At 40.3% G+C, this 12,126-nt stretch overlaps 1 protein-coding gene across 1 annotated transcript in view; it reads left to right on the top strand.

The window, feature by feature from the left end:
- RYR2 (ryanodine receptor 2) overlaps nt 1–12,126 on the top strand; it is a 533,272-nt gene that overhangs the window by 175,098 nt on the left and 346,048 nt on the right. The window contains 1 exon segment of the mRNA XM_036016051.1: nt 4,979–5,083. Within this exon segment, the coding sequence (XP_035871944.1) occupies nt 4,979–5,083 (105 nt within the window).

The raw sequence follows: 12,126 nt of genomic DNA, 5'->3' as shown, positions 1-12,126 counted from the left end.
CGAAAATGCCTGTGTCCCTGTATGCACGTTTGCTTCATTTTCCCAAAATGGATGGTGTCATAGTTTGCGATCAACCCCTCAAACTTTGTGCAGTTTCCCATGTAGGTCACTGTGTTAGGGTGGTGGAGTGGGTGGGGTGGGGTCTAGCAGAATGCAGTGTTGCTCAGCAGGAACCTGGAAGGATTTTCAGGAGGGGTGTGGTACACCTAGAGTCTCTAGCAGTTGTGAAGAATGGACAAGACACAACAGATCTACTGACAGACAGTGAGTTTTATTATATGTTAGTAGATTTTTAAAAATTGTACGTTGTACAAAGCGAGCCCATTAATGGTAAACTCCCATCTGTATTCCTGTGTACGAGCACACACATCTGTGAGTGCAGAGAAGGAGGCACCTTCCCAGGCGCATCACACTCCCGCTGGGCTGTGCTGGGGAGGGAACTGCACTGAGCGCACAGCTGACCTTGCCCAGCAGGGGCTTGTCCTGCTGGGTGGCTCACACAGAGTTTTCCTAATTTCGTAAATCGACAGTGTAAACTTATGGTATCAATAAACGTATTTACTGTGAATGTATTTTCTGTTCCTAATGATTTTTAACAACCTTTTCTCTAGCTTTATTGTGAGGATGCAGTATATAATACAGATAAAAACAAAATATATTAATCATAAGGCTTTTATGTTACCGAAAGGCTTCTGGTGAGCAGTAGATTACTAGTAGTTACGTTTCTGGAGAGTCAAACTTAAAATCTGCATATAAGTTTGACTGCCCCCTCCCCCACCACCATGTTAAGGTTCAACTGTAATTAAATTTGGAAAGAGAATTTTCAAGTTTTCAGTATTGTTTGCACTTTCAACAAAGAAAATGTTTTTACATGTGATTTTTACTTATGTGTGACTTACTCATGAACCAGTTTCTGTAGCTGGAGCCCTGCAGATGGGTCTTTCAGGCAGAGCAGCAGGAAGTATCAGCAGGGCGCCAGGTGCTGAAAGGAAGGGTCTGCTGGTGTGCATTTTCCCACAGTGATCACGGGAGAGGTGTTATGCTATGGCTTGTGTCGTCCCACACGATTGGGTGTAGTCTGTTAAGGTAGTAGCAGTTTTTGGTAGGTTTTTAAGCGACTTAGGCAGATACATCCATGAAGCTAAATTGTTGGATGGAAACCTCAGCTGCAAACCTAATTCCATCGACACTCAGAGCCTGCAAAGCCAGGTGCTGCCGGGCGCTCATTCTTAAGAACTTTCCCCCTTGTGATTGATCATGGTTGTCAGGCAGAGGAAGCTGGGGACCAGTTTGTCTTTTAAAATGAAGAAAAGGCACACAAAGCTTAAGGTTTGTGACCTTTGCCAAAGGTAACATATCACATTGTATATCCTGATAAAATTGATATTGTCTATAAAAACCAGAATGAACCCCTGCCTGCCTGTGTTGGGTGCTGTTCTGGGTGGCCTACATAGGAGCTCAGGCAGACCAAGTAGTTTAATTCCATGAGAAATGGGTGTGCCTGTCTTATGCCATGCTGCATTGTGGCTCCTGGCCTTGTGTTCTGGAGTGGCCTATTGAGTAGCGCCCTCCTGGAAAGCAGGTTGCTGGAAGGGGTCCTATGAGTGGGAGCACGCTCTTCGTAAGGGTAAGGGGCCTTCTCTCAAACTGGAGCTCTAAAACAGTTCTCAGTAACAGTACGTGGGTAAAAAGGTGGAGATTAAGGAAGAGATGATAACTTGCAAATGCCCTTGAAGCTGAGCTCCCTGTATACAGGTTTATAGAATTTATCTGTTGTGCCTGGTGTTAGGGCTCATTTTGGTTTTCAGTTTGAGGCCGCTTAGTAGATCTTTGATGAATAAATGCAACCCTTTATTTTCCGCTGATTCAAGTTTATTTTGGGGAGGTGGTAACAAAGACAGGCTTCCTGTAAATGCAACACAGCATGGTGTACTATAGAAGTTTCTCAGTTATTTGAAGAATATGCATCTAAAGTAAGGAATGCTTTTAGTAGTTGACTTTAAAAGGTAACAAGGTACAGTAATGGTTCTGTTGCTTAAAATAACCAGACCATTTTTCTTCAGAGCAGAGCAGACAGAAAACACTATGGCACTTGAATTTGCGTTGTTCCAAGTGTTCCTGAAAGGAGCTGTTGCTGCCTTGGCTGTCTCTCGAGTGAATGTGTGTTTGGAGGGGCTGCAGGAGCAGAGGGGCAGAGTGACAGAGAAGGGTAGGGGAAAACGGGTGGAGGAACCAGCTGTTTCCCTCAGAGACAGTTGCCTTGTGCATTTCCTGTTCCTTTACTCTTGCTAACTAATGCCCAATAACTGGAGAAACACCTGTAACAGGCATGTTGCTGCCTGGCAAAATGAAATGAGCTTGCCAGGATTAATTTCAGATGAATGTGGTTTTCAAGGATCTTTAAAATAAATGTAAGAAACTACAGAGATCCAGACTTTGACATTTTGATCAAAGTTTGGCACAGAACAATATAAATGTGCCCAATGTATAGACTTTCAAATGTTTCTAGAATGTGCCTTTTCTTGAAAAACTGAACATTTTGGGTGTTATGAGTAAGTGCATAATTAGTGATTTGTGGTCTCAAAAACTGTTTCCCCAACCGAGAATCCACTTAAGAATCAATTCTGAGAAGTGAGTAGTACTTTATAAATGCCACAGACGGAGACCCACAAAATTAGCTAATGGGTATGGCTCACTTACGTTGCATTCTTGATACATACTAGACACTGATTAGCTGTTACGTTATCTCCTTTATTTCAACAACAACCCTATGAAATGGTATAATTATTGTCTCATTTTTTTCGGGGAAGGAAACTGAAGATGAGAAATATTAACACCTAGTAAGTAGTGAGACCAGGCTTCTTCCTTAGGGGATCTGTTTGTGGACTCCAAGCTCTTAACTGCCATGCTGTACTGACCCCCAAGGAAAGAATGAGCAGCACTGGTCTGAAATCGGCTCAGAGGTGAGCTGGGCTGGCGCTTCTGGACTCCTGAGACCCAGTTGCTAGAATTTAGACACTCTGAAAATAGAAGTCATTGGCGTGTTTATACACAGAAATGGGCAAATGCCACAAATCAAGGCACTTGTTTTTAGAGAGTTGGTTGACTATCACAGAATTTAGTTATGAATGAAATAAATACGTCTGTAACAGTTTTTTCCCAGTAGCATTTGTCTTGTTCTGAGAAATTGTAATTGATACAGTTAGATCTGAGAAAATTAAATTCAAAGGAATTGATTCCTAAATTTCATAGTAGAAGAGAGTCTCTTTCCTGCCTTCCAGTCATCTATCTGAGGATTTTGGAAAGAAAGCCCTTGTCTGTCCGGCTGACTGGCCTGACTACAGAGTGTAAATGCAGCAAGTGTGCTGGATTTGTGGGGTTCCTTTGATTACTGGCTGAGACCATCTGGGGGGAAGGGGAAGAGGTCGGACAGGGAGCACAGAAGCCATGCTGGGGGGACAGAGGCATCTAGAGAAGGAAGCTGGTTAAAACAAAACAAAACAAAACAAAGCAAAGCAAAACAAAAAACACAAAACAAAACAGAAAAAAACATGGGCTTCAGGAAGGTATATGGGGGATGAGGAAGCTCAGCAGTCTGCGTATAAGCTTCTTTCATCCATAATTTTTATTTTAATATTGGAACCCTGGTGCTTAATCTTTCCTTAAAACTATACAGCATCATTCTCTGCTGATAAGAATCATTAGCTGATGGTAGTGTTTTAATTGAATACATACATAAACCTTATACATTGTCATTTTGATGCATTGCATCAGGTTCTCAAATTTATCCTCCTAATGCTCTTTTGATGAAGGCACACTCCTGCTCGAATTTTGCATTTAGCATATTTATAATGTCTCCTACTATGAAAATCCTCCTTTGAGCATTTTCCCTATGCAGCTGGCTGCTCACTAGGCCCTGCTTATCCAGAGCCAAAGCAGATACAAATGCTAATGCATTTGATCCCCGTGGACAGAGTTCTCGCTAACTTGCCAATTAATTCTCATCTGGTCTTCACTCCTTGGTACTTACCTCTTGGAATTTTCAGCTTTTGTGGGGTTATTGATCTGAGTGGAGCTTTAAGGGATGCAAAGGGGGTAAGGGAAGAAGAATGAAGGGGAAAATAAAGCAACATAAACGTGCACATACACAGAAGTCAAATGGCCACATGCCAAGTGAGGGGCCAAATGTATCTCACTTGAGTGAAACAAAGTAATTGTTATCTTTGTGCATAGGAAAAGCCAGGGTAAATGAGCATTTCATATCAATTCAATTTTATATTTGCTTAACTTCAACATTAATTTGAGGCAAGTGTTTTTCTGTTCTTTTTCATTTTTTATCAGCTGACTGATTCAAAAGTGAGAAATGAATACTTGAGATGTAGAGAAATGTGGCTTCTTAATCTTGGTCTGAAAAATTAAGTAATTGTGACTTTGGAAAAGTAACCTAACTTCTCTGTTTTTTTGTCCACACAATGATGACATTAATCTTTACCATAGATGACCACAGGGATTATTGATAAAACTCTGAGTACAGTACCTATCAGATTAGCCCTAAAATGGCAGCTATTGTTACCCATAAATTAAAAATGGATCAAGTGTGAGCAGTATAGACAGTGTATATGGGATGATTTGTTGATCTCATAGTAAAAATTGACAAGTATTCTCATTTTTTGTGTGAGGAAACTGAAATATCATAAGGCAAATTGGGTCTGGATGCTTGATGATGCAGATGATGGTGATGTAGATGATGGTGGTGGTGGTGATGGTGATGTTGAGGGTGTTGGTGATGGTGGTGGTGATAATGGTGATGGTATTGGTGCTGGTGTTGGTGATGGTGCTGGTGGTGATAGTGGTATTGGTGATAGTGTTGGTCATGGTGCTGGTGGTGATAGTGGTGTTGGTGATGGTGGTGTTGACAGTGATAGTGATAATGGTTATGATGGTGATGATGATGACTCGTTTCCCTCTTTTCACACAGAATGTGCCCCCCGACCTCTCCATCTGCACCTTTGTGCTGGAGCAGTCCCTCTCTGTCCGGGCCCTGCAGGAGATGCTGGCGAACACGGTGGAGAAGTCAGAAGGGGCAAGTACTTTTAATTCATGTACTTACTTATGAAGTGTTTTAAAGAATGTGGCTACTATATGAATGATTGATTTCACAGATACTAGAGATTTTCTTTTTGTTGAAATAAGACCTTTTACTTGTGATTTCCTTGAGTTTGACTTTCTGCTTGATATAGAAGACCTATCTCATAAAGAACTTTAAATAAAAAATCTAACCTCAAGATGATCCATGTCATTTATCCTCATTCTTATTTTCTTTAGTTTAAAATCATATCATTCTTTGAGCTTTTGTGTGTTGCTTATATCTTGGGACTTGTGATTGCTACTATTTTAATTAACTGCTTTATGCATGGTTCTGCATCATTAATCTTTATTTCATTTTCAAAAGCTTCTAACCATGTACCATGTTCTAAGCTTCTTTATGGCAAGTAAAATTTCAGGGCACACATATATTTTGTTTTATTTTTATTTTGTTAAATATTGATTGATTTTTATAGAGAGAGAGAGGGGAAAAGAGAGAGAAACATCGATTTATGCATAAATGGATGTAAACATACACTTATTTATGCATTCATTGGTTTCTTTTTGTATGTGTCCTGACCAGGGATCAAACTCACAACCTTGGTGTATTGGGACAATGCTCTAACCAACTGAATTACCTAGACAGGGCCTGGCACTCATATATTTTAAGTAATGAAATTATGGTGATACAGCTTTAGTCTATTGTACTTTTCCAAGCAGCTAATTATTTTCTTGTGCAAATTGAAATTCTTATCCTGCGTGTTAGTGCAGACAAGGTTCTTTGAAAGAGAGTTTGGTAACTGAAGCTATTTTCTGTGCTGTGACTACTTTCTGGGTACCTACTCATTCTTAGCTAATTCTTTAAAGCTTAGAATTAAGCAGGAGGATGAATGGTCAGACTTTTTTTCCCTTGTGGGGGGGGGGGCTATAATTACTGCAGGGTATGGTTTAATAAACTATACTATTTCCAGGCATGAAACTGAACTTCTGTTTTTTTTTTTTTTTTACCCTTACTGGTCTGTGTGTTGCTGCTATTGTAGTTAATCATGGTTCAGATTTTGATAAGTGAAGAGATTTAAAAATTATAATACACTTTTTATCAGAAAATGAGCAGTCAATTATGATGTAATGCATTTTTATTAGTCCTCCACTTTTAAAATGTTTTAGTGTCATACAGATTAGGGCTTCAATTGATTTGTGCATTAATTCTAAATTAATTTTAAAATTTTATAGCATACTACTAAGTATGGAAGGGAAACCTTAGTGATTTTCATTTGATATTAGACTAAAATCTTATTTTACAAAAGATCCTAATGTGTTATGTACATTTTAATTTTCCAAGTTTATTTTTGGTTAGAACAAGGTTTGATCTTACTGTATTGAATTATGTAAAGTTAAAAATTAATCTTTAATGCAAAGTTTTTGGAGTAGGCTTAAATTAAAGAGGAGTGAAATGTTTCTCAATTCTGACTGTTTGATTCTACCTGGAATAACCCATCCTGCTTTTTAAACATTACTCATGTATGTCAGCTTTGAAATTCAAATCTGTCTTTACAAAGGAAAATCATTTCTTTCGCATGAGCAGCTAGGAAAGTGTACGTTGTCATTTCACTTATCTTTGTAGATACCAACCTACTACTAAATTGCTGTAAATTTAATTTTGATGTTGCTAAGCAGCTTTTTCTAAATTTGAACTTTTGAAAAGATGTTTTATCTCCCCAAAGTCATGGAGTTGGGCTAGGCAAGCTCTAAATTTTCTGTCTATATAAGAAGTGTTGGAAATACTGTTTTAAAATTTATGCTGTAAAAATACTAGTAAGATTTTCTGGACCCCCCAGTATTTTTAGTTAGCACAGTTTTATTTTGCGTTGGAGTGCATCTATCAGAGGGAAGGTGGTAAGGTATGTGAAGGGTCGAAGACCATTTTATGAAGCCCAGCATAGCTACCAGCATAGCTACAAGACCCCTGTTGGAAAATAAAAACTGAGAGAAACCTGCTACAGAAAAAGAATGTATTTCATTGAGCTGAATTTCACTTTTAGACTGCTAACTTTTAGGGAGAAACCAGTGTCAAATCACTCAAGGGATACTGGATTTTGGGGAGAGAAAGGCTCTCTCTTAGACTGCAGAGAAGTTTTGATTACACCCAGAAATGATATTCAAAATATGTAACACAGAGATTGGCACAAGCATCAATTAATGAGGGGATCTCAGACAGCAGCGATGCTAGATGCAAGGGCCCGGAGAGGGTTTGGGTGGTCTGAAGGATGTGGGGGCGGCCACGCTTAGGGGCACTCGAGACTGGAGCACAGCTGTTTACCAGGGTGACAGCTGTTCTTCCTTATGCAGCCTCTGGAGCAGAGAATTGCAACAGGCTAAAGAGAATGTCTGGTTGCATGTGATCAGTGGTGCTGGGCACACCTTTGACTCTGTATGTGTCCGCATCCCTGTTCCTGGCGCCTCTCCTTTGAATTCCCTGTGGGGATCCGTGGCCAGTCCTTTTTCAATTAAGTTGCTGTCTCCAGTTTAGTAAATTTTATGCTGTAGATTTGCTTGAAGATCCACTTTTACTGGAATGAAATGTGTCAGCAGGGTGATGCCAATTTTCATGAAATTGTTTCTTTCCTTGTAAGTTAACAGTGTATCAAAAACATTCTTCCATCAGGTTCCCAGATGGTAGAGAGGTCAAGGCACTGGGTGAGAAAGGTGAAGGGGTCAAGAAGTGCAAATTGGCAGCTAAAAATAGTCACAGGTTGTAAAGTGCAATGTACAGAATATAGTCACTAATGTTCTAATAACTGTGTGTGATGTCAGATGGTACTAGACTTGTATAAATGTCTAACCACTATGCTAGTACACTGGAAACTAATGTAATACTGAATGTTCAATGTAATTGAAAAATTGAAATTGATAGAAAACCTATATATCACCTGATTCCCTTAATCTTTCATAATCAGCTTTTTTAATGAAAGCTTTTTATTTTTTTAAAAATAGGTCTTTCTAAATTCTTAACGTAATTAAGTAAATTAAGTAATCCAATACCATTTCCTGTCCAAAATGCTGTCATGCGCACACAGCAATACAAACTTACGTGACAATGGTAAGGAAAACATTTTTATCTAGGACCATGCCTTTTTGTGGTTAAGTGTCATTTTGCTCATATTCTTGGGTCCCACAGAATAAATGTTTGCATGAGGGAAGGGTGGCTGTGTGGGGCTGGTTATTCCATTGAATTTTCTGCAATAATTTTAATAATTTCTATAATAATTCTGTAATAATTTGTAAGACAAGTAGAATTATTTGAACAATTAATATAAAAATTGTTTAAAATTTTTCCTCCAAGGAACACTATGACCTCATTAGGTTATCCTCTAGAGTTCTATCAGAAAACAGTACTCGCCAGGAAGACGGTGCATAACATGTCCAGAGACATTTTTAAATAGATTTTAGGTTTTAATTTATGATAAATTTGTTATTTTGTATGAAATTTTTGGAATGTTTCATATTTATAAATTACACATATATTCTGTCTTGTAATTAAACATACAAAATACTGCAGTGATGTAGTTACTACTAGAGAAACACATCAAACACAGACAAGTCCAGTATTTATTAAAATAAAATTGTAGCTTGATTGCCTACACAACCGAGCTGTCCTTCAAACAAGCCCCTGTTCTCTGAGAGTACTCAAAAATGCATAAGAAGCAACCAGCTCAATTCACTGGTAAATGAATTATTTATAAATACATTTTTTAAAACACTGCGGCACCATAAATGAGTTTTAAAAAAATACACTTATCAAACATTGAAGCACCAATTTCAAGCAAGTAATTGCAGTGAAGATAATTTTGCACGGACTCGGGAGCAGAAGATGAAGTTCAAACTCTGCTGTATTTCTTTGTGGGTAAGCACATGGATTCTAGAGCCAATGCCTTAAGCAAACTTAGTTCCTGGTGATCTTAGACAAGCTGTTCAACCTGCATGTGACTCCATGGCCTCATTTGCAGTCGGGGGAGGTGACAGTGTCTCCACTGCAGTTTTGCTGAGAGAGTTCGGGAGTCACAGTGGCTCTAGTGTGCAGGGCAGTCCCACGCACAGGAGGTGTGTCAGCTATGCCACTTTCGTGGTGGTGGCTTCTCTTCGGATTTGCCTCAACACTTCCTCCTAGCCTGCATTTTCTGGAGAAAACGTCAATAAACGTTGGGGCAAGTATTAAATTAGAAACCAAACAAACATACAACAAAACCCCTACTTATCTGAAGGCTCTAGAGAGTTCAACAAAACCAGGCAGTTTCTGGAGAAGAGACTCTTGGAAAACGGGATTGGTATAGATGAGTTTCTAATTTAAGACTTTGAGCCTAAAGTGGGTGAAGTGAGTGTTGTGTGGTAGCTAAAATGCCGAAAGAACACGCACAATCTCTCTGAAGATAGAATCCAGGGCCTTTGGGAAGTGAAGGAGTAATCCTGGAAAGGAGAAGCCTGGAGAGGGGAACCCAGGGTCTGTGCCTAAACCCTGCCCAAGTCTCTGGCTGATGCTTAAACCCTGTGTGTGCATGTGGGGGGGTGGGGTCACACAGCACTTCAGTGATTGTTATGACAACTCCGAACAGAGATTTGTGCAGTTTCTAGCTTTCGTTCCACCAAGTTAACTTGCCTGTTAAAGCAAATCTGTCAACATTCTTCGGAGGCATACAACATGACCCCGCATCTTGAGAGTGCAACAGGATATGCTATAGTCCGAGAAACATTCAAGTGTGACCCCATGTGCAGAGAAGAGACTACCAGGAAGATAATCCTACCAGACTGGGACTTAGAGTAGTTAAGCAATGATAAATGAAAAAAAGCAAAGTATGTCTATGGTAAACAAAAATATTCATATACTCAACATTGAAAAATTATTCAAAGAAACAAAATAGAATTTCTAGAACGGAGAGCTGGAGTCCCTGAGTGGGTCACGTAGAACTGGGTGGGACCCCTGTTCGCGGGGCCCTAAGGTCTGTGCTTCTCGAGCTCTTCATTGCAAGTGACCTGTGACAAGAGAAGAGCATTGGAGGAGCCTGGGGTTCGCTGCTGACACAGTGGGAGGAGGGGGGCCCCAGGGGAGACATCTGAGAGCTCAGAGGAGAACAGGGGGCATCGTCACAGAAGCTGCCTACATTCAGTTCATTTAATTTAGTTTTTGCTCACCCAAGGACATTTTTTTCATTGATTTTAGAGTAAGAGAGAGGAGAGAGAAACAGAGAGAAACATTGATGTGGAGGAAACATTGATCAGTTGCTTTCTTGTATGTGCCCCAACAGGCCATCGAACCCTCAACCCAGGCATGTGCCCTGACTGGAGATTGATGATGCTCCAGCCAACTGAACCACACTGGCCAGGGCAATGCTAAAAATTTACTCTCTTACAGTCCTTGGAGTCAGAAATCTAAAATCAGTCTCACTGGGCCAGAATCAAGGTGGCAGCAGAACTGCATTTCTTCTGGGCTCTTGGGGAGACTGGGTTCCTGGCCTTGTCTAGGTCACAGTCTTGGTTCTGGACCTGTCCTCTGTCTTGAAAGCCAGAGGCAAACACACTCTTGTGCAGCATATTCACAGGTTAGGGGTCAGGATGGTGCTGCTCCGGGTGCCCATAGTTGGCTCATTCCTTGTGGAAATGCAAAGTTTCAATAGCTGTTACTGAAGAGATCAGATAAAAATCAGAAATCTAGTTGCATAAGGGCTGAAAAGTGTACTTGGTTTGACAGGAACCTGGTTTTCCTGTAAACTAATTGATCTTAATTTCATTCTCTTTTCTATATCCAATTCATGGATTCACACACACTTTGCATTTGAAAGACTTTATTTTCTGAAGGTTTTTTAGTATATGTTTAGTATATATTTAGTAGTTCCAAAAGTGGATCTGAATATTTCTCTTGTGCCCTTACTTTTCTGGTGTTCTGGCTTCTGTCCAGGGCACTGCATCTGAAAGACTTGCTTGTAAAAACCCCTGGGCAGACAGGCCAAGGATCCGGAATTCAGAGAGCTAATGTCCTGTCCCCCTGGCTGAGTTCATATTGACCAAGTGAGTTGGGGCAGTTTGGAGGAAAGATGAAGTGTAAATAGACTGGGTGCTGGCCTGGAGTCAAAGCAAGTCTCCGAACGTGCTGGGTGAATGACTCGCTGGAAGGATGTGCTGTTTCCTTCGACACTTGATGTTACTCATCCACTTTCAGCATGTTCCTGCTCTGCACACCCAAGTCTCCATTAAAATACAGAGTTAAACAGTGGGTGTGTAAAACAGTGATTATGCTTTTAAATGCCTTCAGGACAGTAGATATCTGCCTCTGGAGAGACTAGACCAAAGACCGAAGGTTCTTAGTAAAGAAAGGTAATACCACACAACATTCACTTGCATTTCAGCAAATGCCTGCCTGGGATAGGTAGGGGCTCTAAACCAGTTAATCAATCAACCAGTCATTGGATCTTTATTTGTGTGATTAGTGATATTGTTGAAAGTAATTAGTGTCCTAATTACTGGCTGGTGTGGCTCAGTGGATTGAGCGCTGGCCTGCAACCCAGAGGGACTTCAGTTCAATTCCCAGTCAGGGCACATGCCTGGGTTGCGGGCCAGGTCCCCAGTAGGGGGTGTGCAAGAAGCAACCCCACATTGATGTTTCTCTCCCCCTCTTTCTCCTTCCCTTCTCCTCTCTAAAAATAAATTTAAAAATATTTTTTAAAAAGTAATTATGCCTACCATGCATCCAATATAAAAATATACTTAAATTTTAGTTTATATTCCAGAACCATTTCAATCTTTTGTTCTCATAACAATAATATAGGAAAGCATAAATGGAAAACATGTCCCTCATAACCTTCCTTTTCCCAGTGATAACCACGGCTAAAAGATTGGCTTGTATTCATCTAGAACATCTTCCATAAGAAGAGTTTTGAAACTGGAGGGCAGCCGAGTCCGGGGCTCATGGTGCCTGCCACTCCCCAGCCAAAAGCAGAGAGAATGATTGGATTGTAATTGAGCTTCTGTTAATATCAGAGGCCAGTCGGA

Source organism: Phyllostomus discolor, chromosome 15, assembly GCF_004126475.2.
Source record: "Phyllostomus discolor isolate MPI-MPIP mPhyDis1 chromosome 15, mPhyDis1.pri.v3, whole genome shotgun sequence".
Taxonomy (NCBI): domain Eukaryota; kingdom Metazoa; phylum Chordata; class Mammalia; order Chiroptera; family Phyllostomidae; genus Phyllostomus; species Phyllostomus discolor.
This window is presented reverse-complemented; position numbering and strand designations above follow the sequence as displayed.